The 25,482-nt window shown below is 35.8% G+C and overlaps 2 protein-coding genes across 2 annotated transcripts in view; both read left to right on the top strand.

Moving 5' to 3' along the window:
• Positions 1-10,545: 10,545 nt before the first annotated feature.
• Positions 10,546-16,868, top strand: LOC107706284 (tripartite motif-containing protein 16-like). Its single transcript, XM_016509963.1, has 7 exons — positions 10,546-10,627; positions 14,111-14,496; positions 14,695-14,790; positions 14,905-15,147; positions 15,266-15,425; positions 15,891-15,950; positions 16,065-16,868. Exons 1-7 carry the CDS (start codon positions 10,546-10,548, stop codon positions 16,604-16,606), a joined length of 1,569 nt encoding a protein of 522 aa, XP_016365449.1. The 3' UTR covers positions 16,607-16,868.
• Positions 16,869-19,076: 2,208 nt separating this feature from the next.
• Positions 19,077-25,482, top strand: part of LOC107706283 (leucine-rich repeat-containing protein 16B-like) — a 66,220-nt gene continuing 59,814 nt past the window's right edge. The window contains exons 1-2 of the mRNA XM_016509962.1: positions 19,077-19,211; positions 23,210-23,304. Of these exons, the coding sequence (XP_016365448.1) occupies positions 19,154-19,211; positions 23,210-23,304 (153 nt within the window). The 5' untranslated portion in view covers positions 19,077-19,153. The remainder of the gene's footprint in view (positions 19,212-23,209; positions 23,305-25,482) is intronic.

The raw sequence follows: 25,482 nt of genomic DNA, 5'->3' as shown, positions 1-25,482 counted from the left end.
TATTAGACTGTAAATGGGTTTAAATATGAATGACCAATGATCCAAGCCTTAATACCATAAACCTGACAAAAGGCAAACATTCTAATCGGCCAGCTTCTTGGTTGGGACGAGATGGTCACAGTGACATCATGTGCCAAAGCTGCTGGTGGTCTGCGTTTCACAGAGCACAATAAATTGAGCGTAATCACTGCTCCGGTCAGATTATTCATATTTCTTTGTGATATATGTGCAAGTTGTGCAGCTGTGACATTGTGATGCTAGTGATGAATAGTGCTTTGCAGTCCACCATCTCATGGGCCGACCACAAGTACTGGATGTTGTGGAACAAGAGTAATCAAAGTAATCTTGAATTGAATCTTGGAACTTGAATCTTGGAAGGAGGAAGTTTAAAAACATCCTTCCTTTGTCTTAGTATTTCAATGAATGAATAATTGAAAGATGTTATGTTATCCTATCTTCATTGAGGTGACACTAAGGTAGGTAATGGTAGTCAAAACATAAAGCTTCAAAACACTTTTTTAAAAACTTTTTACTGAAGTTGATAAAGCTCATAGAAAACTATAAACGCAACCTTCCTGCAAACTGTCATTTAAATTGTGTAAGACTGATATGACCAATGTAATTCAAAATACATTGAATGCATGATGTTTCTTCATTTTATTCTGTATTCTACTTTAGAATACCTGTCTTGCTGCATAGGTCAAACACAATACAGACTGTAGTTTATGAAGCTATTCAGGGATAAAATATTTTCATTTAGGAGCTTGAGTCATAAAAGCGTAAAGAATCTGTCTATAAACTGTTTGTACTGTACTTTCAGTTTCACCTTTTGAGTTGGATGGTGTCACTCTTTTAAAACTATTTAACTACAAAAAAATAGGACTTCAAAAACATAATGGGTACTCTACATAAGATTCATTACAAAAGTAGTTCCTGTTAAGTGAAGTATCACCAAATAATCCATTCAGTTTTCAAACCTTGTCAAACAGTCACCACAAATGTGGACTTTTTTTTTTTTTTTTTTACCACTGATTTGATGTGAAACGGTTTATTTTTGCTGGATAGCATGTGGCTGTACTTACTATAACTGATCAAATTATTTCAGGGGAATTCAGCAGGAGAAAAGTACAACACAAGCTTTTCAGTATTTTGGTTTGAATTATCATTTGAATTAGACTTGTTGACATCATCACAATTTGCTTTGATGATTAAATACCAAGCATGGCAAGTAACCTCTAAAAATGAGATGGTCCTCATTAAGATTGAATTTTTATCTTGTAGGTTGGTACATGGAGCCACAAAAGAGGATTGATTGATTGATTGATTTTTTGAAGTATGTATTGTATGAGCATTTATGTATGTAGTCTGGAAAGCCCCAAATGCAGTGATAACTTCTGTAACAGATGCTCTGTGTGACTCATATGCCACTAGTTATACTGAAACTGAAATTGAAAAAGACACGTGTTCAGAAATTTTTAATAGCAATAAAAAAGAGCAATAGAAACCAACTTAAAAGTATGTCTTTTTTCCTGTTGATTTTATTTCTCATATTTTATTTCTACTTTTTGGACAATAATAAATAAAATAAAATATTAAGAACAACAAAACGATGACAATAATAATAACGGTAGTTGTTTTGAAATACAAATGGAAACGCATATCTATTTTCTTATTTGTTTTGTGTAGCTGCTATATGTTTCTCACTTGGAAAGTCAATTGAGTCAATAATGTTAACTGTTGTTGAGAGTCATGGCGTTGTTGAGTGCTTTTCTTAAGAGACCCACTACACTGCAGTGCTCATCACAGTAAACCTGAAACTGAAGAACTGATAACAAAGACATGCAAATAGGTTTTTATTGAGTCTCAAAGTCAGCTGATTGTGCCTTAAGTTTAAAAACTATTCTTAAAGTGTACAGTAACATCTGATGTTTATAAATGTGCTTTATAAATAAAGGCTGACTTACGCTGACATACAAGTATACAGCTATATTTATTTTTTTAATTTATGAATGATTGATTCATTCATTCATTCATTCATTTAAACAAAGTTTTTACAGATAAACCATTTGGCAAGACTTAGTGGAAGGACATATCTGCAATGTCTTTTTTAGTTTCCATTACAATTTAGGTCATAAAAATAAAGCTATAAGGCAAAGGTTCTAGCATTTTAATTTGGAATAATCTCTAGAACCCTGATCCGGCTTGGATCATAAACACAGTCCTCTTCTAATCCACTGGATACCATTCCACAGTTTGCAGGGACCCAGGCAGTGTCATAACCATGCTGATGCCAGGTTTTCTGTAAAGGATGACCCTGATAATCAATCCTTTTCACTTTTCCCACTTTAACACTTAGTTTGAGGATGGCGAGCTGCTGTCCTCCAGCATTCAAAGGGTAACGAGAAGCTTTCTCTTTACTCCGACTCACGTAGACTCCTGGTCCAAGCATGCCATCAGAAGAGCATCTGAATCCTTCATGTAGGATCTTTTGTGCATTTACCATTGTAGTGCCATGATACATGATGTATATTCGCCGTCCAGGATATTGCTGTATTCCATTGCCGTAATCGTTGTCCCCCATGGCATTCACAGTAACCAAGGCACTTAGAAAAGTTTTCCTATTTTTGATAATTAGTGAATAACCAAAAAGAGTAATTATATGTGAATGGAAAAATGCTGTTCAGACCAGAAAACTCCACATCAAACTCAGTTATTTGCATCATTTTAAAATGGTCATTTAATTTAGCTGAAATTAATAAAATGTATTTACTTTTAATGCAACCTACCTACTTGTGAGTCTTTTGGCACCAAAAGTCTCTAGAAAAAGAGGAACTCTTCTTTAGAGACCTTCGGTTTCAACTTTTAATTCATAATTTGGGCGGATCCAAAAGGGTGGGTGGGTTACAGATGTGGTATACTCTAAGACACCACATTTCTTATCAATGCTGTTTAGTTTGTGGTATGACCAATCACGGCTGTATGTATGTAATCACAATAAGACAATTGCTACACTAACTGAATAGGCTATCAGGTTGGTTTAGATTCTATTTTAACAAAATATGTCAAAACAGCAGTTGCTTAACATGCTGTGTTGAAGGAATCTGTAAGACATGCACAAGTTGTAGTTAACACTGATACTGAAACATTTTTTTTTTCCAAATGCAAATCATTATTAGTAATGTGTGTGTAATCCAAAACCGAGTTTTAATATGCATAAAACCAGTCTGAGAAGAGACAGCTCTAAGAGCTAATCTGTTTTCTTGATCTGAGAAAAAAATCTGGCAAGACGCGATTGTCTCTTCTTTTGAGCTCTCATTCATGTTGACATAGCAGGATGCTTTGAATTGCAGTGACATGCACACTAAAGACTTTAAGATTAACAACTGTGCGAGAGACACCAGGGTTAGCTGGCACATTTTTTATTGTATATTCAAATAAGTACATTCAGAAAGTTGTTAATTCAAGACTAAAGTTAAGGTTTTGGCCGAATTAGCACAATATTGAAAGACTCCTTCCAGATTTTTGTGAATTGGGCACCTGAACCGTCTTGGAAGTTTTGTCAGAAGGAAGGCACACTGTGTAGCGGTCGCCGTGATTTTGCCAAGTTAAGACATGTTCCTGGATCAACATCTTTTGATGATCCTGGATCAACATTATTGTCCAAAAATATAGACTAAACCCAATCCCAATCCCTACCCCTAAACCTAACCCTACCCATAATTTATTCCTAAAATCAGTGGGAAATGATAGCTGAGGGTGTAGAAGCACCTAACACTGATTGTAAGCCTAAAACAGATATTTCCTGAAAAGTTATATCTCAATTCTAATTGGTTGATTGGAATGTTGTTCCAGATCCAGGAACATGCTGTATATGGTGAAATCATGCTCACCGTGAATCCCTTGAAACTGACTGAAGTCCATGTGATAAACCAGGTGATGGCGACCTCTAGTGTTGATCAGTTGTTTGGTATCATAAACGTACTCGCAACTACTCATTAGAAAGTCAAAAATAAACACTAAAAAAGGGGACATGGGATGAAATTTTCACTTTTTAAGGTTTTTTTTTGTGCTAAATGTAAGGACAAACTTTTCTGTGTGAGTCAGTATAATCCTTTTAATGAAAATTCTGTTTTGCTTCTGTGCAAAGTAAATGCAGAAACAGTGCAACCTCAAACTTGTCATTATCATGATATGAGCATTTTTTCATATTTTTAGTGATTATTTTATATTTTTATTCATAAGTCATGTTCTTAAATTTGTACTTCAATATTTAAAACATGAATTTTATAATATTATTTCTGTACTTATAATTTCTGTGTAAATTAATTTACACTGCTTCATAAATGTTTCTATTTTAGAGTACATGGTCTTGACAGGTGATTGGTGGATTCCTCAAGTCAATGTAATCACATACACATACCTTTCATAAATGGTAAACCAGCTAAATTCATTTGTGACACAAAGTGAGTAAGGTTAGTCAGTTAAAATTCATGTTCTGCATACATTTATTGTACATTTCTTAACTGTTTCTTACCAAAGCGATTTACTAGAAAGTGCACATATTCACTTGCATGTGTACTGCTTAAAAATAAGAGTAAAATACCTACTCTGAGATGGACATTTGAGTAAATGGTTGAACTCAAGGTTACTTGAAAACTTGCAAACCCTTTTGAAAAATTATTACTATAAAAAATGTAGTTAAATCGTTTAATGATTCCATATAAGATTAAGATCATAACATTATAAATATAAAATAAAAAGTATTTTGTGTAATAAATGTATAACTCATTACTGTTAAAACTGCCAAAAATTGCTTATACTTTATATGAAAAAAAAAGAAATTTAAAAATAATATAAGAACATCTAGAGAAAAGGTACAACTAAATTGTCGATATTTTTAATTATTGTGTTCTAATTTTGTTGTACCATAGTGTAAACTGAATGCTTAAATAAAGCATTTAATTTTTTTTTTAGTAATTTAGCACACTACCAGGATGCCTTCAATAATGTCTGCAGCTGCCGGTAAGTGGAGTTCTCAGCGGAGTGGTGTGCTTGTATACTTTTATTATTAAATTATTATTATTTTACAAGAACGACGTGAAGAGAGCATGCACAGCTGTTGTTTACATTGCTGTGTGTAGCCTTTGGAAGTAACGTTAGCTGCAGCAAGGGACTATAATATTTTTGTTCAATATTTTCCTAATGACAGCTTTATGATTGGTTTATAAAGGCTATATGAACACCTTTTTTCCCCATTTTTTATTACAGAATAAGGCAGGAAATATATTTTATAGTTTCTTTCTATGATTTCCTGCACGTCATAAGTTATTACTTCTATGAGTCCGTTTTGGACTTTCCTCCGGCTTTGAGTATGAATGAAACACACTGCATGAGAGTGTTTAGCGCTCTGTGATATTCACATCGCCTCATTTTGGCTACAAATAAAATGTCAGGTCATAGACTATCGATCCTGTCTCTTTTAATTTAAATCTAGATTTATTTACACTGGCCCGTGAAAACCTCTATGTGAACACAACTGCCCGAATAAAGTGCAGGGGACGAATGAACATTTTATTAAAATTAAATATTTATTAAATATTAAAAATGCAGCTAACGTAGTTCTACACACAGCAATATAAACAAAGGTGCCTGTTCTCTTCCATTCTTGCTGTTTGATTGGGAAAAGTTTAACGGGCGTCGAGGGATCTTGTCTTTTTTATGTTGTCTTACTAAAAACTATTCATACTTTGAACTATTATTATTACTACAGTATTTATTTAAAAAACTATAAATATAATTATCACAACACTGGTAAAACAGGCTTATAGATTTTCTCATCCTCTGAATTACACTTATCAAAAAAATGAATAAATTCAGAACAGGATTAGAATAGAATTATATTTTAAATATGACAGAAACATTTTTTTTCTACAACAGCAACAGTAGTGTTTACTACAGCAAAACCACCATACCCTGTAAACTCAATACTAATAGTTATAATAATAATAATATCAATAATATTCAGTTTCTAATTCCAGAGTAATTATTTAGAGGTGCAAAGAAAAAAAATCTTTTAACTTTTAAACTTAAAATGGTCTTTACTGTTCTGTATTTATTTTTTATTTTTTTCAAAACTGCGTCATGGCATTTGCTGCTGTATCAATACAGAAGCATCCGGATCGATACGCCTATCAGCAAGGAATGCTTCACAGTATATTGCTGTATTGATATTTTGAGCACAGCCCTTTAAAGCCTTGTTCCATGTGCCCCTTTTATACTTTGAGCACCTGTCCCTCCAAAGGTCTCTGCACGGCCCTGGGGCCTCATGTATAAACGTTGCGTACGCACAAAACAGGCATAGAAATGTGCGTATGCAATTTTCCATGTACATATTGGGATTTATAAAAAAATTAACTTGGCGTAAATATGTGCGCACCGTACGGGTACTCTAGAGTCTAGACCAGGGATCCTCAAATCTGGCCCACGAGATCCACTTTCTTGCAGAGTTTAGCTCTAACCCTAATCAAACACACCTGAGCATGCTAATCAATGTCTTCACTCCATCACCTTCTCTCAGATGGATCGGCATTTAACACACAGAGCCGTAGTTCACTGACAATTAGGCAATATCGCGTTCATAATCGCAGATGAATCGCATTCGATTATGAACGCGATATTGCCTAGCTTGTCAGTGAACTACGGCTCTGTGTGTTAAATGCCGCTCCATCTGAAAGCAGGTGATGGAGATTTAATCTACAATCTTCCGCTGACAGGTTCTGGCGTACGCATGGTTTTATAAATTTATAAACTTTTGTGCTTACGCCAAATCTAGCTTTTGTGCGTACGTACAGTTTTAGGATGAAATCTACGGAAAGTTTTATACATGAGGCCCCTGGTGCTTATCAGTAAACCTGAACCTGAAAAACTGATAAGAGACATGCAAATAGGTTTTTACTGAGCTGTAGCTGTGTATGAATTCCCTCTAGTATTAGCGAATCATAAGAAACGTTGTAGTTCCCTGATACTTTGAGGTGGCCACTGGAGGACGGCATTGACTTGGGCTTGGTCATTTCTACACCCTTAGTTTTGAGGACATAACTCAGGAAACATATGGCAGTTTTATAGAATTCACATTTTTCTGCTTTGGAATACAATAGGTTAACCACAGATAGCTGAGAACTAATATGATAACTGTAATTCAATATACATTGACGCTTTGTTTCATTATTTTATTCTGGGTTCTACGAGTTTGAGAATATCTTGCTTCTTGGGTCAAATGTAATACAGATTTTAGTTTTCGAAAATACTCAGCAATTAAATATTTTCATATAGGGGCTTGAGTCATAAATACACGAGAATTCAGCAAGAGAAGATTACAAAACAAGTTTTTCAGCATTTTTGTTAGACCTGTTGACATCTTTAAATGAAACATTTTTGTATTGTTTGCCTACATTTGTTTCAAGGCCACATCATATGTGTAAAACAGAAGAGAAACAGATCATAAACGGATCATATTTTTCACAATTTGCTTTGGTGATTAAATACCAAGTATGGCAAGTAACCTCTAAAAAAAAAGAGGTCCTCTCTAAGGCTTTATTTTTGTTTTGTAAGTTTGTACATGGAGCATCAACTTTCAGGACAAGTATGCATGGAATGAGCCTTTTCGTAGTTGGTAAACCCCCAGTGCTGTGATAACTATAAGTTAAGATTCTGAGTGTGACTCATATGTGACTTATGCAGTTTTTCAACATGTTGCTATACAGAAGCATTCTGTTAAATTCAGAGAGACGTTCATGCAAAATTCCATTCTATTCTTGTAAACACAGATTTATACTGAAACTGAAACTTAAAGACAAGGGAGACATAAAGAAGACACACACAGGTCCAAAAAAGAACAATATCAACCAAATCAAAAGTATGCCACAATTTCCATTTTGATTTTCCTATTGATTTTATTTTTCCAATTTTAATTATTCTTTTTGACAATACTACATAGAATAAAATAAATGAATATTCTAATATGGACAAAACAATGACAATAATAATGACAGTAACACTAGTTGTTTTGAGATAAATGGAAATGCTAATTTATTTTTTTACAGTTTTTGTTTTGCGTGAATTTGCTGTGTATCTTTATTTGATATACTTCTCTCCCTTGGAAAGTTAATGGGGTTGTCAAGTGCTTTTCTTTAGGGACCTAATAAATTGCAGGCTAAATTAGTGGACTTGACATTGAAGAACATTTATTGAGTCTCAAACTTGAGTGCAACTTCTGCCATAATCCTAAAAATTTGGTTCACTTGGTTAATTTGGCACTTTAGTTCAACTTCTGTTGTTTTTTAATGTGCTTCAAAAATAAAATATATAATTTTATTTAACACTTTATATATATATATATATATATATATATATAATACTGTATACTTTAAGTATACAGTATGTTGACATGCAAGTATACAGCTGTATTTTTAATATTTTATTTACAAATGATTGATCGACTAAAACATTTATCAAGGTTTTAAAGATAAATCGTTTGGCAAGATTCGGTTTAATCTTGTTTTTGTTTTAGGTGCCAAAATAAAGCTGACAAAAGTTCTAGTATTTACTACATTTTGGAACTTTGGAATAATTTCAGAATGGCTTGGATCATAAATACAGTCCTTTTCTAATCCACTGAGTACCATTCCACAATTCGCAGGGATCCAAGCAGTGTCATAACCATGCTGATGCCAGGTTTTCTGTAAGGGATGACCCTGGTGATCAACCTTCTTCAGTTTCATTACTCGAACACGGTTTCATCATGGCCAGCTGTTTCCAGCATTCATAGGATAACGAGAAGCTTTCTCTTTGCTCTGAATCCATTACTTTGGATCTTCTGTATGTTCCATCAGAGTGCCATGTATATGATGTATCTCGACGAGGATATTTCTAGTGCCATAACTGTTGAGTCCCATGGCATTCACAGTAACCAAAGCAAGTTTGAAAAGTTTTCATATAATTTCATAACATTTTCATATATTTGTTAATTAAAGAATGTCCACATGCTATTTTATTTGAGCAAAAAATAAACAGTAGTTAACACTCTGATACCGAAACATTTCTTGGAGAATAAAGGAGAACTGTAGAATGAATGAAATTCATTCCCTTTACCACAGGGGGACTACAGAAATATAGTGACATATAATGAAAACCTTGAGTAACAACATCAATAGCCTAATGGCTCCTAAACGCATTATTTTTGACAAAGCAGAATACTGAAAATTGTAGTGTAGCTTTCTTATTTATTCTCACACCCAAGAGTTCTAGAGTGACAACCATATGAGAGACCAGGGTTGGCTGGCATATTTTTATTGTTAAAGTATGTTCAAAATGTTGTTAATTCATGACTAAAGTTATGTTGGCACGTGTATTGGGTGGGTTTGCACAATGGTAAAGACTCCTCCCAAATCCTTTGTGGACTGGGCACCTGAACTGTCTTGCAAGTTTTGTCAGAGGGAAGACCTACTATGTGAATCTTTGAAAACCCTATGCCATGAAAATGACTGAAATCCATTTCACCTGGTGTTGATGAGGTGGAACTAAAGCAAGCTGCTGTCATAAACGGACTCACAACTCATTAGAAAGTCAAACACAACGCTTAAAATTAGAAGAAAATGCTCTCAAGAAAAAAAAAAACCTAAATATTTTCATTCATCTTTTGGTTCTTTTTCATATTTCTTGATACTTTTTGCATCTTAATCATCTTATTTCATTGGATTTCATTTCATGAGGAACCTTAAACTTGGTCATAGTCATGCATGAGCCTATATTTCATAATTTTTATTTCTTTTTTTATTTCCTGTTTTATAATTCATATTTACAGAAATCATTTCATAGTATTATTTCTGTAATTAAAACATTGCTTTGACAAAATCAGTAATATAAAAATGTAGCTGAAAGCAAAACAATTAAATCAAAGTTTCAAATGTGCTCGTAATCCTGAACATCTCTCATTCCCTTGCATGGTAACACATAAGACTGCTGATAAATGCGGTGAACACAAACACAAAAATATTGTTTGGGGGGTAAGGTTAAATTTTGCACTTGACTCTTACGCAGAGTTGGTTCTTTAGAGTCTACCACAATCTGTTATTTGGAATGACATCCAGCACTGTGATTCGCCTTGGATCATACACACAGTTCTCCTCTAGGCCACTGTTCACCATGCCACAGTTAGGAGGAGCCCACGCTGTGTCATATCCATATCTATACCAGGTGGTCTGTAAAGGATGACCTTGGTAGTTAATCCTCTTCACCCTTCCCACTCTTACGACGAGTTTGAGAACAGCAAGCCTCTCCCCATTTGAATTCACAGGGTAATGTGAGGCTTTTTCAAAGCTTCTAGTGACATAGACACCAGGTCCCAGCATGCCGTCATATGAAGGCGAGAAGCCCTCGTTCATGATCCTTATCGCATTCTGCAGCGTAGTGCCATGATACATTATGTAGGATTTTCTGCCTTTATGCCACATTGGTTGCATGTTAACAAAGAAACACTCAGGGTACATGCAACAAGGGCAACAAGGCATCATAGGCACAGGTATCGGGAACATCTTGCTGCTGTATTCCCAAGACAGTACTCAGTCTGGTAAACAAACCTTCAGATAAATATTGCAATTCATTAGTTATTTTTGTGGTTTGTTTAAAGGAATAGTTCAGCCAAAAATGGGGGTGAGTATTTTAATTTTTGGCTGGAAAAAAGTGCACATATATATATATATATATATAATTATCAAGAAAATGTTCTCAAGAAAAAAAAAAAATTTTCATTCATCTTTTGGTTCTTTTTCATATTTCTGGGTACTTTTTGCATCTAAATAATCTTATTTCATTGTATTTCATTTCATGAGGAACCATAAACCTTGTCATTGTCATGCATCAGCCTAAATTTAATAATTTTTTTATTTCATGTTTTATAATTCATATTTACAGAAATCATTTCATAGTATTATTTCTGCAATTAAAAGTGCATATATATATATATATAATAAATTTTTTGATAATCTAAAAGAAGACAATTTTGGCATTCCAAATTTAGTAACAATTACAATAATAATAATAATACAAATTTAAGCACAAGACAACCAACATACCTCTATGGTGCTGCAGCAGAAATGGAAAATTTTACAGATAGTTTCAATTTTATTCCATGACGTCAAAAAGGGTAGGACCACAACTGTAAACTGAAAAGTTCTGAATTTCAAATACTGGAAACGAAAATAAAAATTATATATATATTGGAATTGCTTTTTATTTAGCTGATTTGATTATTAATTAAATTTATTTTATCAGTTCCTTTTCGTTTGATTTAATTCACTGTTGTATGTATGTGGTGAGAAAGAGTGTCCTTGTATTATATAATCAGTTCAGCTAGTTACTGAATGAGAGCTGGTTATTTCAGAAACATGAGGAAGTGATCCTTCAGGTAACTTTACAGTAAATATGCGAGGGGACAGGCACCAGTCATGACATTATCCTTTATTGCGCTAAGCCACATGATGCATTAGTAAATAATCATCTACACATTCACCAAGTTCATGTCAAATGTAAGTCAAAAGAACCTTGCATTGATTCATACTGGCCATACGAGTTTTTGGAATTCAGCAGAAATAGAGATATGAGAAATGATAAGGCATATGAAAAAGAAACCAAAGATAAGAGAACAGTGATGAAAGATTAATGGATAGTAATAGGGACAGAAGTAATATATGAAGGAATAGATATGAGAACTTTGACGATAAATTATTGTTAATAATTTTTTTTGTGCTGCAGCAGAAATGGAAAATTTTACAGATAGTTTCAATTTTATTCCATGACGTCAAAAAGGGTAGGACCACAACTGTAAACTGAAAAGTTCTGAATTTCAAATACTGGAAACGAAAATAAAAATTATATATATATTGGAATTGCTTTTTATTTAGCTGATTTAATTATTAATTAAATTTATTTTATCAGTTCCTTTTCGTTTGATTTAATTCACTGTTGTATGTATGTGGTGAGAAAGAGTGTCCTTGTATTATATAATCAGTTCAGCTAGTTACTGAATGAGAGCTGGTTATTTCAGAAACATGAGGAAGTGATCCTTCAGGTAACTTTACAGTAAATATGCGAGGGGACAGGCACCAGTCATGACATTATCCTTTATTGCGCTAAGCCACATGATGCATTAGTAAATAATCATCTACACATTCACCAAGTTCATGTCAAATGTAAGTCAAAAGAACCTTGCATTGATTCATACTGGCCATACGAGTTTTTGGAATTCAGCAGAAATAGAGATATGAGAAATGATAAGGCATATGAAAAAGAAACCAAAGATAAGAGAACAGTGATGAAAGATTAATGGATAGTAATAGGGACAGAAGTAATATATGAAGGAATAGATATGAGAACTTTGACGATAAATTATTGTTAATAATTTTTTAAATATTTAATTATTAACATTAAATTTAGTTTCACATTTTGCTAAAATAATAATTATTGGTGATTGGTTTGAAATTAGAACTAATTTCAGTGGCTGCTTTTTTAACTCATAGTTTTAAATTTGATTCTCTTTGGACAAAAGAAAACAACAGCATTTGTGACTTGCATTTGCTCAGACAGAACTTGCATAATACTATCTGTCTACATAGCAAAGCCTGTGGTAAAGTGTTAAAGCCTATATAGTCTACAGTATGTTGAAGGAAGTTGTTACAGTTCAGAGAGACCTGTGTTTACAGCCAGAGAGTCAGAGTAAGTTCCAGCAAAAAAAAAAAAAAAAAATCCTATTCCTTGGTCCAAGAAAAAATCTGACCGTTCAAAACCAGGACTAACAATGAAGACTGCTTAGAACTGTAAAATAACCAAGGCTTCGCAAGATATGAAGAATAGTAATACCTGGGGAAATAAACCAAAAAAACCCAGATGCGATGATGACCTCTAGTGCTCATCAGGTGAAACTGCTGCTGGTAAACACTAACCCAGTGATGGGCAAACTTGGCCCTTCCAGGCCACTTTCCGGCAGAGATTTGATCAAACCTTGATAAAACTCACCTGCCTGTAGCTTTCTAGTAGTCTTGAAGACAATGATTAGCTGGTTCAGGTGTGTTTGATTAGAGTTGGAGCTAAACTCTGAAGGAAAGTGACCTGGAAGGGCCAAGTTTGCCCACCCCTGCACTAACCTGACTCATAATTTTATAATTCAGAAAACAAAATATTCCTTTGTATTCCATTTATCATTCCTTAATTTATCAGGACAACACTGGCTATTGTAAATGTACAAGCAATAACATTATGATTAAAAATGAGTTTTCATCTCATTAAGGATTAAGGAGCAGTAATTCTTGCTAACACATTCAAGTGTAATATTTGTATTTATTAATTTGATGACTTCATTCTTGAATATGCTGCTTCTATTCATGGAGTTATGTATGCCATAAGATAAATGAATGTGTAAAATAAGATGTAAGCTAGATGATGTATTGTATTTGAAACAAAGGGATAAATTTACCAGAATTTGCTTTGTCATTCCACTAAAAATGTGCAGCAAGAGAACTGTTTTTAACATTGAACACCAAATCAGCATATTAGAATGATTTCTGAAGAGTCATGTGACACTGAAGACTGGAGTAATGGCTGCTGAAATTTCAGCTTAAATTCAGAATAAATTACACTTTAAAATATATTAAAATAGAAAAAGAGTTATTATGAATTGTAATAATATTTCACAATGTTACTTTTTTCAAATAAATGCAGCCTTGGTAACAATTGGAGAATTCTTTCAAAAACATTAAAATATCTTACTAATTTCAATCTTTTGAATGGTGGTGAGTGTGTATGTATGTGTATATAGTATAGGCCTATAATAGTACAGTAGAGTTGTTTCTTTCACTGTTCGATTAGGTTTTTATGTATTTATTTATTGTGTGTGTGTGTGTGTGTGTGTGTGTGTGAAAGGATAGTGTTTGGCTTCTTTCAGTGGTTTTGTCAATAGCAGTACTCTGAGTCATTGCTCTGGCTCCGGGGCTGAAACCACACCCGTATCCTTAAAATTTGAATTCCGCAATGCCAGTGCCATAATCATACTTACAAGGAAACGAAACTCAGTCAAGTACTGCCAGTGCCAGCACATCCACAATCATGGAGGAAGCAGCTCCAGCTCTTCATTCAAGTGGATCCACAGATGCCGAGTGTCATGCATGCATCGGAAAGAAGCGCAAAGCCGAACAGACCTGTATGGAGTGTGCAGCTTCATATTGTGAGCATCATCTTGTCGTGCATAACAGTTTGCACGTGGGAAAGAGGCACAAGCTTGTGGAGCCGAATGCAGTGTTACAGGAGAACATCTGCCCTGATCATGGCAAAATGCTGTTTGTGTACTGCCGCACAGACCAGCTGTGCATCTGTCACCTGTGCATTACTGATAAACACAGAGGTCATGATGTCATCCCAGTGGAAGAGGAAGTGGCCAATAAACAGGTCAGAAATGTGATTTGAAATGCAAAATGATTTGAAATGGCCAGATACCAGCCTATTACCAGTGGTTAGCACACATCCTCTGGCTCATGTCATTTTTTTCTGTACTATCAGTGCCAATAAAAGTGTTCAAAGACTTAAAAACACTTGAATTTGTACTACTGAGTTGAACTGCAACTGAACTGAATGTTTCTTTTTAAGATTAAGTTGGGGGAGTTGGAGAAGCGGACCGCTGACATAATTGAAGCTAAGGAGAAAGATGTGCAAGAGCTTAGACAAGCTGTGGAGATTTTCAAGGTTAAAGGGCATTTATCTTTGCTTTGAAACTGTAACTGTCTTTATTTTTAATGGTATGGTATTGCTTGCATAGCTAAAGTTAAGACATCCACTATGCTCCCTCTTCATTATTAGGCTTCAGCAAATAAGGCACTGGAGAAGAATGAGAAGAATTTCACCGAGCTGATCCAGTCTATGAAGGACAATCAAAGCAAAGTGACAGAGCTGATCCAAGGACAGACAAAGTCTGCAGTGAGGGAAGCTGAGGGATTCATAAAGACTCTACAGCAGGAGATCAGTAATATGAGGCCCTTAGATGCTGATCTACAACACCTGGAGCTGCTCTCTCATACAAATAATGATGTTCGATTTCTAGAGGTACAGTGATTGAAAATGGCTGTGAAACCGAAATGGATGCCTGTTGAATTGTCTTGTAAAATATTCAGGTAAATGTTCAAGTCACATTCAAGGTGTTTTTCTCTCTCTCTTTCTACAGAGCGCTGTGTCTCTGCCTTTGCTGACTGAGTATAAAAAACCCTTTGTCTTCCTTGTACATCCGTACAATTCTTTTGAGCGTGATTCCATGGCAGTTAGTGAACTAATAGAAAAGCTAAACACGACCAGCAAGCTGAGTTTATTCACAATTTCCAGAAAAGGTTAGTAGAAGTTTTAATTTAAATATATTTCATGATTATATTATGGGTGCTTCTCAGTCAAAAGGCTGCATCCTAGTAAGGCTGCATAACTCAGCTGCCACATCATCAAGTGCTGACAACGGATGTCTCAATTTGAAGGATCCTTTGAAATCATCCTTCGTTTTGCATCCTTAATTCAAGGATCCACCCCGATCAACCACAATCCTTTGCACACATACCAATTCACAAAAAAGAATTGGTGAGAGTTGGCACTAAACTTTTTCAGTATGTAATGGCAATGGCTACAGGTTGTTTCGCTTTAACAGGAATTTAGATAGTAGCCTATAAAGATTTTTGTGCTGTCATTTTCATGACGTGCTTACTAGACTGTCTCATTCTAGTGTTTAATGCTTAGAAGGACTCTTCAGCCTTCTGATTAAGAAGCATCCTATGTATACAAATCACCTTAACTATTTTTCTTTGCAGTGAGAAACACTAGAATTGTAAGATCACCACCACCGCAGACACGAGAGGAGTTTCTACAGTGTAAGTTTCCAATATAGAACTGAACACACAGAAGAAAATCTTTTATTTTCTGATATGGCAAGTACCCCCTTATTGATTGTGCTAATATTTAATCTTTTCATCTGTCTACCTCAGATGCATCAAAACTCACTTTTAATACCAACTCAGCACATGAATGTCTCATCTTGAGGAATGAGAACAGGGAGGTGATGGCCACACACCTGCTTCAGGACTATCCTGAACACACTCAGAGGCTTAACTGCAGGGCACAAATCCTGTGCAATGAAGGTTTCAGAGGGTCCCCTAAATATTGGGAAGTAGAGATTGGCGGGGGCACTTGGGTCTGCATTGCTGTGTCCTACCAAGGGATCCGTAGAAAAGGCAAGCAGCGTACACTTTTTGGAAGAAATGCCCAATCATGGGGACTACGCTGTGAGCGTGTCCATGTAGAATTTTGGCATGACAATAAGACAACATTTTCTAAGTTTCAATCACATGGCTCCAAAATAGGAGTGTATTTGGACTACAGGGCTGGAATCTTGGCATTTTACAATGTTTCTGACAACATGAGTCTCATTTATAAGCACCAAACTGTTTTTAAAGAGCCTGTTTATCCTGGGTTCGGATTGGCTGGGAAAGGTTCCTACGTGAGACTTTGTGATCCAGTGAAAAATTAGACCAAAATGTCCCTTTCTTCTCTATTTAAGTTTGGTAGTTTGTAAGTTGTATTGTTTACACATGCAGCTGTCATGAATTGCATGTTATCCTTAAACAGATATGTAAACGTTCATCAGGGTTTGGAGGAAGGATGTGGTTTTTGCATGTAGACACTTGGTGGCAGCACTATATAAGTTTTAAATTGAGCCTTTTTATATCAGCATCTGTAATTATGAACAGCTAAAGTTTAGCCAAGAATAACCCAAGGAAGCATATCAAAGCGGTGCCTTTTTTAACTGAAAAAATAAAAAATAAAATCCATGTTTTGTATTGTATGAATCATTGCATGATCATTGAATATTTTGGATTTTATATACTATTTTATACAAACCATTGCAACATGCATAATCCATATTTTTAACATTTCCTGAATATTTATTAAATTATTGCACATCTCCTTATGCTAATTCTGCTAAAAATCTGCTGATCTGAATGGAAATATGTCGTTCTATCTAATCCTTTAGCCACATCCACATAATACGCCTATTCCGTTCCTGTTCCTACTATGTATATTTTGTTTAGCATTAGTCCATCTCTTCTGTCATACTCCCTTCAGGCTGCACTCTTCCACTATCCCAACAGTTAGACTTACATGGTCTTTTTTCTCCCTCAAACCACACAAATGCACATACTCACACACACGCACATCATCTCATTGAGTAGATATATACCCAGGCCCAGAGGGTTAGTACAAGGGACAACTCCAAAGCCAGTCGCCTCCTGCCCTTCCCCCTGCTACCCACCCTTCCAAACACAAAATCAGCCTAGGGGTAAGTGTAGGGCAGACACGGTTTCAACAGAGCAAGCAGTGCCAGAGCAACAGGGAAACGCAGGAAATGTGTGTAGAGGGAAGGATAGGCACTAATAGCGATCATCATAGAGAGAGAAAGTGTGCCATGGTCCTCAGGGAGCCCATTTACAGTTCTGTCCAATCACAGACATCATTTGCTGCCTGTATTATCCTTTTATGAGTGACGGGGATTTTAAAATACTCTATTATGAAAGAAACCATTTCTCTCACTGCCAAGGACACTGCCACTATTCTCTATAAATACCCGTTTTTAAACACTGAATCACCGTATAGACTCAAAATGCTAGTCACAAACACCTCCTAGCAATTACCCATCAGGCAGATGCTGAGGTCTGTCACTCTTACTGCTAACAAGGTGCGTGACTGTCTTGATGCTGTTGGAGTAAGTTGTATAATACACAGTTTTCTTTCTCACATTGATATATTTCCTGTTGAATTGAGAGGTTTGGGTGGGACATATTAGACTTTTTTTTTTTTATTAGCCATAAAGCCTTTAGTTGCTAGTCAGTTGCAAGTGGTCTTGGGGGAGGGACTTACTCATTCTAGGGAGCATTTGATTGGACAATAATTTGTCTAGTGCAGGGTGAGTCATCAGTATTTTTGGTCTGTTTTCCCAGGAGAGAAAGACTGTAAATTTTAAATGTGTTCGGTGTATCTGCTAAAAGTGAATTTCATCAATATTTAAGAGCACACTAGCATATTTATTAGCCTCTAAGCCTATTCCCTTGTAAAAAAAAAAAAAAAAAAAAAAGTAGATTTGAGCATGCTTTTAAAAGAATATGCTTAAGTGTGAACTGAAAGTAATGCTTTAAATGTATTATTTAAATATATTTGTAATTAAACATTTGTATTGAAGAAGTTGCAATTTAGTACATTTAAAATGTATTATCTTTAAATGTAATATGAATTAAAATTATAATCAAGTACTTCACATGCTTGATAATAGTTAGTCAACCTTTAAAGCATGACAAAATATTAAAACATTATTTAAAATTTACTTTAAAGTAAATTTTTTTTTTTATTTGACATTATTACAACGTGCACTTAAAAAAGTACGTAAGTGTGTTAAAAACATTCCTGAAAGTGTACTTTCTTTAGGTACACTTAAGTAGCCTTTTATTTCATTAATATTATCTAAAAAAACACTAGTTTTTTTTAATATACTTTTAAAATGTAAAGTAGGCCTACACTACAAGTGCACATTCAATACAATTAAACGCACTTCGTTTTCACAAGGGTCTATCTATCTATCTATCTATCTATCTATCTATCTATCTATGTCATACACTTAAATATAATTACGGTATTTAACTGTAAATTTAAGTTACAACCGTAAAACCTAAAACGTTGCTACCGTATTTTTTACGGTACAATTCCGGCAACCACAGCTGCCGGTTTTCTACCGTAAATTTTACGGAATTTTTTTTACAGTGTATGAGTCAAAAAGATGAAAGAGTGGAAACATGACTTGAGTCATGTTCTCATCCAGGCACAGACCTTGCATTTGCATCATTAATTCATCGCTTTACATAGATATATGCACACTTGTGTGTGAACTCCTCTCTCATGCCCTCCTCCTCCTCCCCTCGCTGGCTCTCTTCAGTATGATATGTTTATAGGCATTGGCTGAGAGAGAGCGAGCATTATAGCTGCTCCTGCTTGATAAGGAAAGGAAGAGGAGAGGGCGCTGGACGTCATGGCATCCAAAGACACCGTCGCGACTGCTTTTCTCACCGTGAGTCGGGAAATGACAGGTGATTAAATCCAATAGCTCTTTTTTCCTCTTCCTATCCGACATTCGACACGCGCACCATGGGATTTGTTAAGCGCGTCCCCGCTCGCGGCCGGTGCTTTGTGTTTTAGTGGTTTAAAATCCTCACAGCGCTGAATGTTTGATAAGGTGACAGATTTGTGGAGATGTAAGGATTTCACATACAGACTGGATGTGCTTAACGGTAGAAAAAAATCATTTTGCGTGTGAGCATGTGTGCTTATGGTCGCCTTAATAACGGTCACTTCGTGTCCATCTTCAAAAGACTAAATTTGTGCAAATCGATCAGTTGGTTTCATGAACGTGTTTGTGTCTGTTGCGTTTACCTGCAGTGTGTAGGTAGTTGTGTGTGTGTGTGTGTTTGTGTTTGTGTTTGTTTGTGCGTGTGCGTGCGCGCATGATGCTGTTCTCCCTTTGATGTGTCTCGGATATGAGTTACTTTCAGTTCTTTACACATTTGCGTATCCCTGCTGACGCAAGTTCACGGAGAGGCTGATGCACTTCAGTCACATTCATTATGTGTGTCTAGGGCTAACTGAACACATACTCATCATCAGTGGCGTAACTTAGTAATGACGGGCCCCAGTGCAGGCTATTACAACGGGCCCCCTGGGGTGCACGGTTATGAAGCACATACAAACACACAGCGCTCGTGTTTAGAAGGGAACCATATATGCAAATTTGTGCCTAACCTACTTAATTTAGACCAACTAAAATCAGTATCTTATCAGTTTCTTATATTAAATTGAACATCGAAACTCAAATTGAAACTCTTTGCGTGCGTCTCTGCCTGGCCGCAGCAGCCAGAAGTAGGCTACCAAATTAATCGTGTTGAATTTTACAGTCATCAGCATGTGTTACCTATTGTATTTGCAAAGCACATTTTTCTCCTCTTTTGGAAAGTCGTGGAAATGACATATAACAAATAAAACAAAACTATTCATTCTGTTATATTTTTATTTAGGGGTGGGACGTGTGTCCCCACGACCCCCCGCCACTTTTTGCAGCATCTCGCGGCACGCACGGATGTACCTAAAGAAACATCTCCATTTGATAATAGATTCGTTGGTCTGTGTTAAATAACAGGCGATCTATCGCTGGAATATGTTATGGCGAGCGCTCCTTGCTGCTGTTATCAGTTCTCTTGCACTCGTGCACAATGCGCAGTCTTCACACAGACGATCGTACGCTTTGTTCTGGTAAAAACACAAAACAAAATGCACACAAACATGTCCTTGCTCTTGATATACAATCACTGATGAACACCTTTGGTTTTAATGAGAGAAGAAAAAAAACTACACGAGGGTGGATTAGAACCCAGAACCTCGGAAATGCTTGACAAAAGTTGTACCACTTGACTACTAAAGCTCAGACACGTTATTTTGCGCGAATTTATATATTTATTCAGTTCTGTGAAGAATCTCGGTACTAATTGTATTTTATTATTAATACGTTCATTATTCATTTATATTACTATAGTCGCTTGCAATGTGGGCAGGCTTGCAATGTGGGCAGCGGGCCCCCCCGGGCCCCAGTGCGGCTGCACTGCCTGCACTGTCTGTAGTTACGCCACTGCTCATCATAGAGGCCGTCATCTTTGAGCACGGTGATGCGCCCTCACACAATGACACACTAAACACACACTGGCAGTTTGACATTTGGAGCGCTCTCACTGTTAATTACCTTCACACATTATTATCTTCCTTTGGTAATTAATCCCTATTACTAACCCAGTATTTACTGTCCTGCTCCCCGGCGCTCACGCTCTCTATTTCAATTTCCATTTAGTGCACTAGGGGGAAAAGCAATGCTAGAAATGATAACTTGTTAACTGGTTAACTTAACCTTAACATATATAAGTTTTTTTGTAAAGTGCCAATACATATACTGTTATGATAATATCAGGAGTTGTCACTTTAATTTAAAGGGTACAGGACCAAATTTTTGGGACCAGTTGGCTATACCAGGGGACGGTAATAGGCCCCCATTGCTTTGGGCCCGGGACTATGTTTCCGTTTGTCTTTCCCTGATGATGGCTCTGGATAAAATATTTTAAATAGTATAGTATAGTTTAGTATAGTTTTTATAAGTATAATCAACTTGGGGAAAGTGGCATTCCCATAATTATTTGCTTGCATAATTAAATCTTTACATTTTTGAATTGATTAAAAAAAATCTCATTTTTATTAATTATGTACATTACATTGGAGTGTTTAAGTTATTTATTTTGTATGTTATTTATGTTTGTGTGGGTGACACTGTTCATTCTATTACTGGCCACTAGAAAGGTGAATTTTGATTAATTGTGAGTCATCATGTGGCCTTCCATTGTACCATCTGTATCATTATCAGTACTTTTGCTGTAATCTTTTCTAATAGCTCATATAGGTTGGCATTTTAATATTATTTTTCCGTTTGGAAAAGCTGGAAGGTCAACAAAAATGGTGACCAGTCACAACACCTTAAATATACACTTTCTTATACATACTTAAGGGTAAATTCAGAACAGTTAGGCCACTTTAGACAACAGTCATGTCAATACCAATATGCCTGAATTCATGCTAATTAATTTTTAACCTAAAATCTTGATGTGTTAAAAAGGTAAAATTAAAATAGAGTAAACAAGTAGCATTAACAAATAAGACAATAAAATGGGATAATGTACAGTCAGTTGGTCGTCATTGCGAAATAAACCCACAACAAAGTGATGTGGACCTCAATGCAAAGCTTTTTTAATGGCTGCCTGCTAAATAAATATATAAATGGATGTGGATTATTGATTTGAGCTGAAATTATTGGATTATGTGAGAAGAAAGAGACTATAGAGTGATGTGAGAAACATGAAACTGGTGTAGTGTAGGACAAATATAGGCTACATTTAAGTTATTACATGATAAATATTTGACCGGTCAGAATGTAGCATTTCAGAATGACGTAATCAGCTAAAATAAAAAGTCCAGTGTAAAATGAGAAATTAGCAATGAGCACATTTAACAAAAATAAAACATTAAAATGGTAACATTATTTAAAGATGAAAAATAAGACTAGATATGACAATAATAGTTATCAAAGATTAAGAAATGGGGGAATAGTGGGCATGACTGATCACCTATACCACAATATGAAGGACAGTGATTGAAGACGTTCTGTGCTGCTAGAAAATAGCAGCCTTTAGATTCCCCTAATAAAAAGGGGAGCGAAGTCACAAATGTGTGGTCTCTCTCTCTCTCTCTCTCTCTCTCTCTCTCTCTCTCTCTCTCTCCATCTCTCTTTCTCTCAGTCTCCACTTCTTTCATCTGATCTAAATCTCACTCCATCACTTATTACATTTGTTTTTCTTTTTTCATCTTCTCTTTCACTCTTCTTTGTGCACATTTACATATCCCTACCCCATTTACCCATTTATTTATCCTCCCGTGACTCGCTGTAATGGAAACATGTGCTCTAGTTTGGCCATTTGCTGTTCTTAGTGTCAGTCAGAAAGCCTTGGATCTCGTGATTGGGTCTTACACAGATTAATGTCTCGTGATTGGGTCTTACACAGATTAATGTTGATTGCGACTGCATTAACTGTTTGTCTCACTCTGATCCTTCTCTCCCTCTTTCCTCTTTTATTCCTTCCTCTGCTCGCTTGCCTTTCTCTTCCTTCTTTCCTCTTGGTAAAAGTGTAAAATGCATATTCCAGGAATTAGATCACAAGTGTCATAACATATATATAGAAGCTAGATAAAAATGACTTTTCTCATTTATTTTCTGCTTTTGCTTTGAAGGACATCTTGAGGTGCTTTTTATTTGTGTGTTGATATGTACAGTATGCATGCAGAAAGACCACCTACAGAAGTGGAAAAGGTGTAAAAATAAAGCATATGGGTGTAAAGCAGTTATTTTCTAACCCTACGTGCAGTGAAAATATGAGATATCTTTCTTGAGATAGATAGAAAGTTTCTTCTGCCATTTATGCATCGACTTTCTATTTTGCAGAGAGCATCAGACGAGTTATCGACAAGACATCAATCAAGTTGGTGAGCGCTATCAAAGTAGAGAACAAGAGTGGCAAATCAGAAGATCGGATTCTGGTAAGGCACTACATTTAACTTCACTACTTCATATGTCCTCAAAGGAACTGTTGACGCAAATTAAAATTGTGTCATCATTTACCAACAAGTCGTTCCAAATTTTCCAAAACTTTCATTCTTCAGTGGAAGACAAGTGGTCCCATACGCAAATGTAATATATTTAATTGTTTATGAATGTGTAATATATTTTTGGTGAAATATATTTTTCATGTTGAATATATATAAATAATATATGGTTGCTACATATAATACCATATAAAAATCATCATATAAATATTATTAATGTGTACATATACACATTTTATGTACACATTTTTATATTCACCTTTATATTCACCAGGTATATGGCAAAATCATCTTTTGATACAGGGCTATATATATGTATGTGTGTCGTATATTACATTTCCGTATGGAGTGTAATTCTTTATTTTCCATATAATTACAATGAAAGAGAACTGAAGCTTTCAGGCCTCAATAAAGACTGCAAAAGCATCATAAAAGAATCACAGAGATGTTTCTCTTTTCTTCTGAAGTCATGAACAGAGTGAAATGCAAGGCAATTTAAGAAATTTAAAAAGTCCTTCACTGGTGATCTTCACTTCTAGTTAGCTGTGACTGGATCTTTGAATCAGTGTGTTGAACTCAAGAACTGAATTAGTTTGATTCGTGAATGACTCATTCAGACCATTCAGCTCTTAACTGTGAATATAAGCAACCTGGTGCTTACTAAAGTCGGTAAGCTTCAGCCCCTGTTCTGAAACAGTGTTCCACAAAAAAAGAAAGTCATACAGGTTTGGAACAACATGAGGGTGAGTTTTGAAATTATGTCCCAATTTTCATTTTTTTGAGTGAAGTAGTCTTTTAAAAACCCATCAGCATTGGGTAAACATGTGCATCCACTCTGTGCCTTTATTTTGTGCTTCTGTTATGCAGCAGTAACAAAAACAATGAGCCTAAGACTTTAACCTTTCCTCCTCTGTAATGGGGTGTGCAGTGTTTACTGCCTGCTGGTTGGGTTGTTTTTGCCAAGTCCATTTGGAGAATGGGCAGTGGAATCAATGATAAAAGCAATGTACGCGCAATGGTGCGCACACACAAACAGAAATCGTTGGAGACCAGACCCCTGCCGAGCTGTGAGCATTACTGTGGCCACTGAGTCTCGGTGGGTCAGAGGGACCGACCGACTCTGGAAGGAGTGTGTGCGAGATGAAGGATGGTGAGAGTAGAGGTGGCATACGAATGCCAGTGTGTGTGTGTGTGTGTGTGTGTGTGTGTGTGATTGTCACTTCAAGACCATTGAAAGCAGCTGGAGACTTGAAATGCCAGGGTTTGGAGCCACAAAAGCTAAATTAATCATCCAGATTGGTTTCAAACACACACACACACATACAGAGTGAAGGAGGTGACTGAGGTGAGGAATTTCAAACACACACACACACACACACACACACAGACAGACAGACAGACAGAGTGAAGGAGGTGACTGAGGTGAGGAATCAAACTCATTTCCTGCTAAGTGTCAATGGACTGATGTTGACACAAACCCTGAGAGATCTTTTCAAATTTTGGTGTAGAAAGAATTTTGAGTGAGAAATTGCTTGTGCATTTTACAAATGATTACAAAAATCGTAAACTAACACATTGAATTAAACGTGGAATTTTAAAATAGAAAGACTGAAATAGTATTTTCTTGTAGAATGTATTACAATTATCTTTTATTTTATTTTACTAAATACCCCCTGTGGTGAAAATCTATTTTAACGTTGTGTAAATGTCTATCTGGTGGTTTTAATATGCTTCAAGATATACCATGTGCAAATTCGTTAAGACCACTGCTGAGCATTGTCTACTTAAAACTTCAATGTACCAAAGACAGTGTCAAAAATGCGGCTTGAAACCAACCCTGTTTCCTACCATCACAAACATGCCATCTAATGATATCAATTACTGTTACGTGCCCAACGTTGTAGAGAACGATACATAAATGCATTACTGTTCTGATACACAGACTTGTAGACATCTTCTTCAGAATCGGTTTCTGAAATAGAGAGCGCCACATGCAATTGTGTAGTGTTTGCTGCTTCAGTTTATGCTAAATTCACACTACAGGATTTTAAGCCCGATTTGCAAATTAACGAGCTCGCCGACAGGTCGGGCTGGGATCGGGGGAAAATCAGT

This window comes from Sinocyclocheilus rhinocerous, unplaced genomic scaffold (genome assembly GCF_001515625.1).
Source record: "Sinocyclocheilus rhinocerous isolate Xijiao unplaced genomic scaffold, SAMN03320098_v1.1 scaffold444, whole genome shotgun sequence".
NCBI lineage: Eukaryota > Metazoa > Chordata > Actinopteri > Cypriniformes > Cyprinidae > Sinocyclocheilus > Sinocyclocheilus rhinocerous.
Note: the sequence above shows the minus strand (reverse complement) of the source record. Positions and strands in the feature narration are given on the sequence as shown.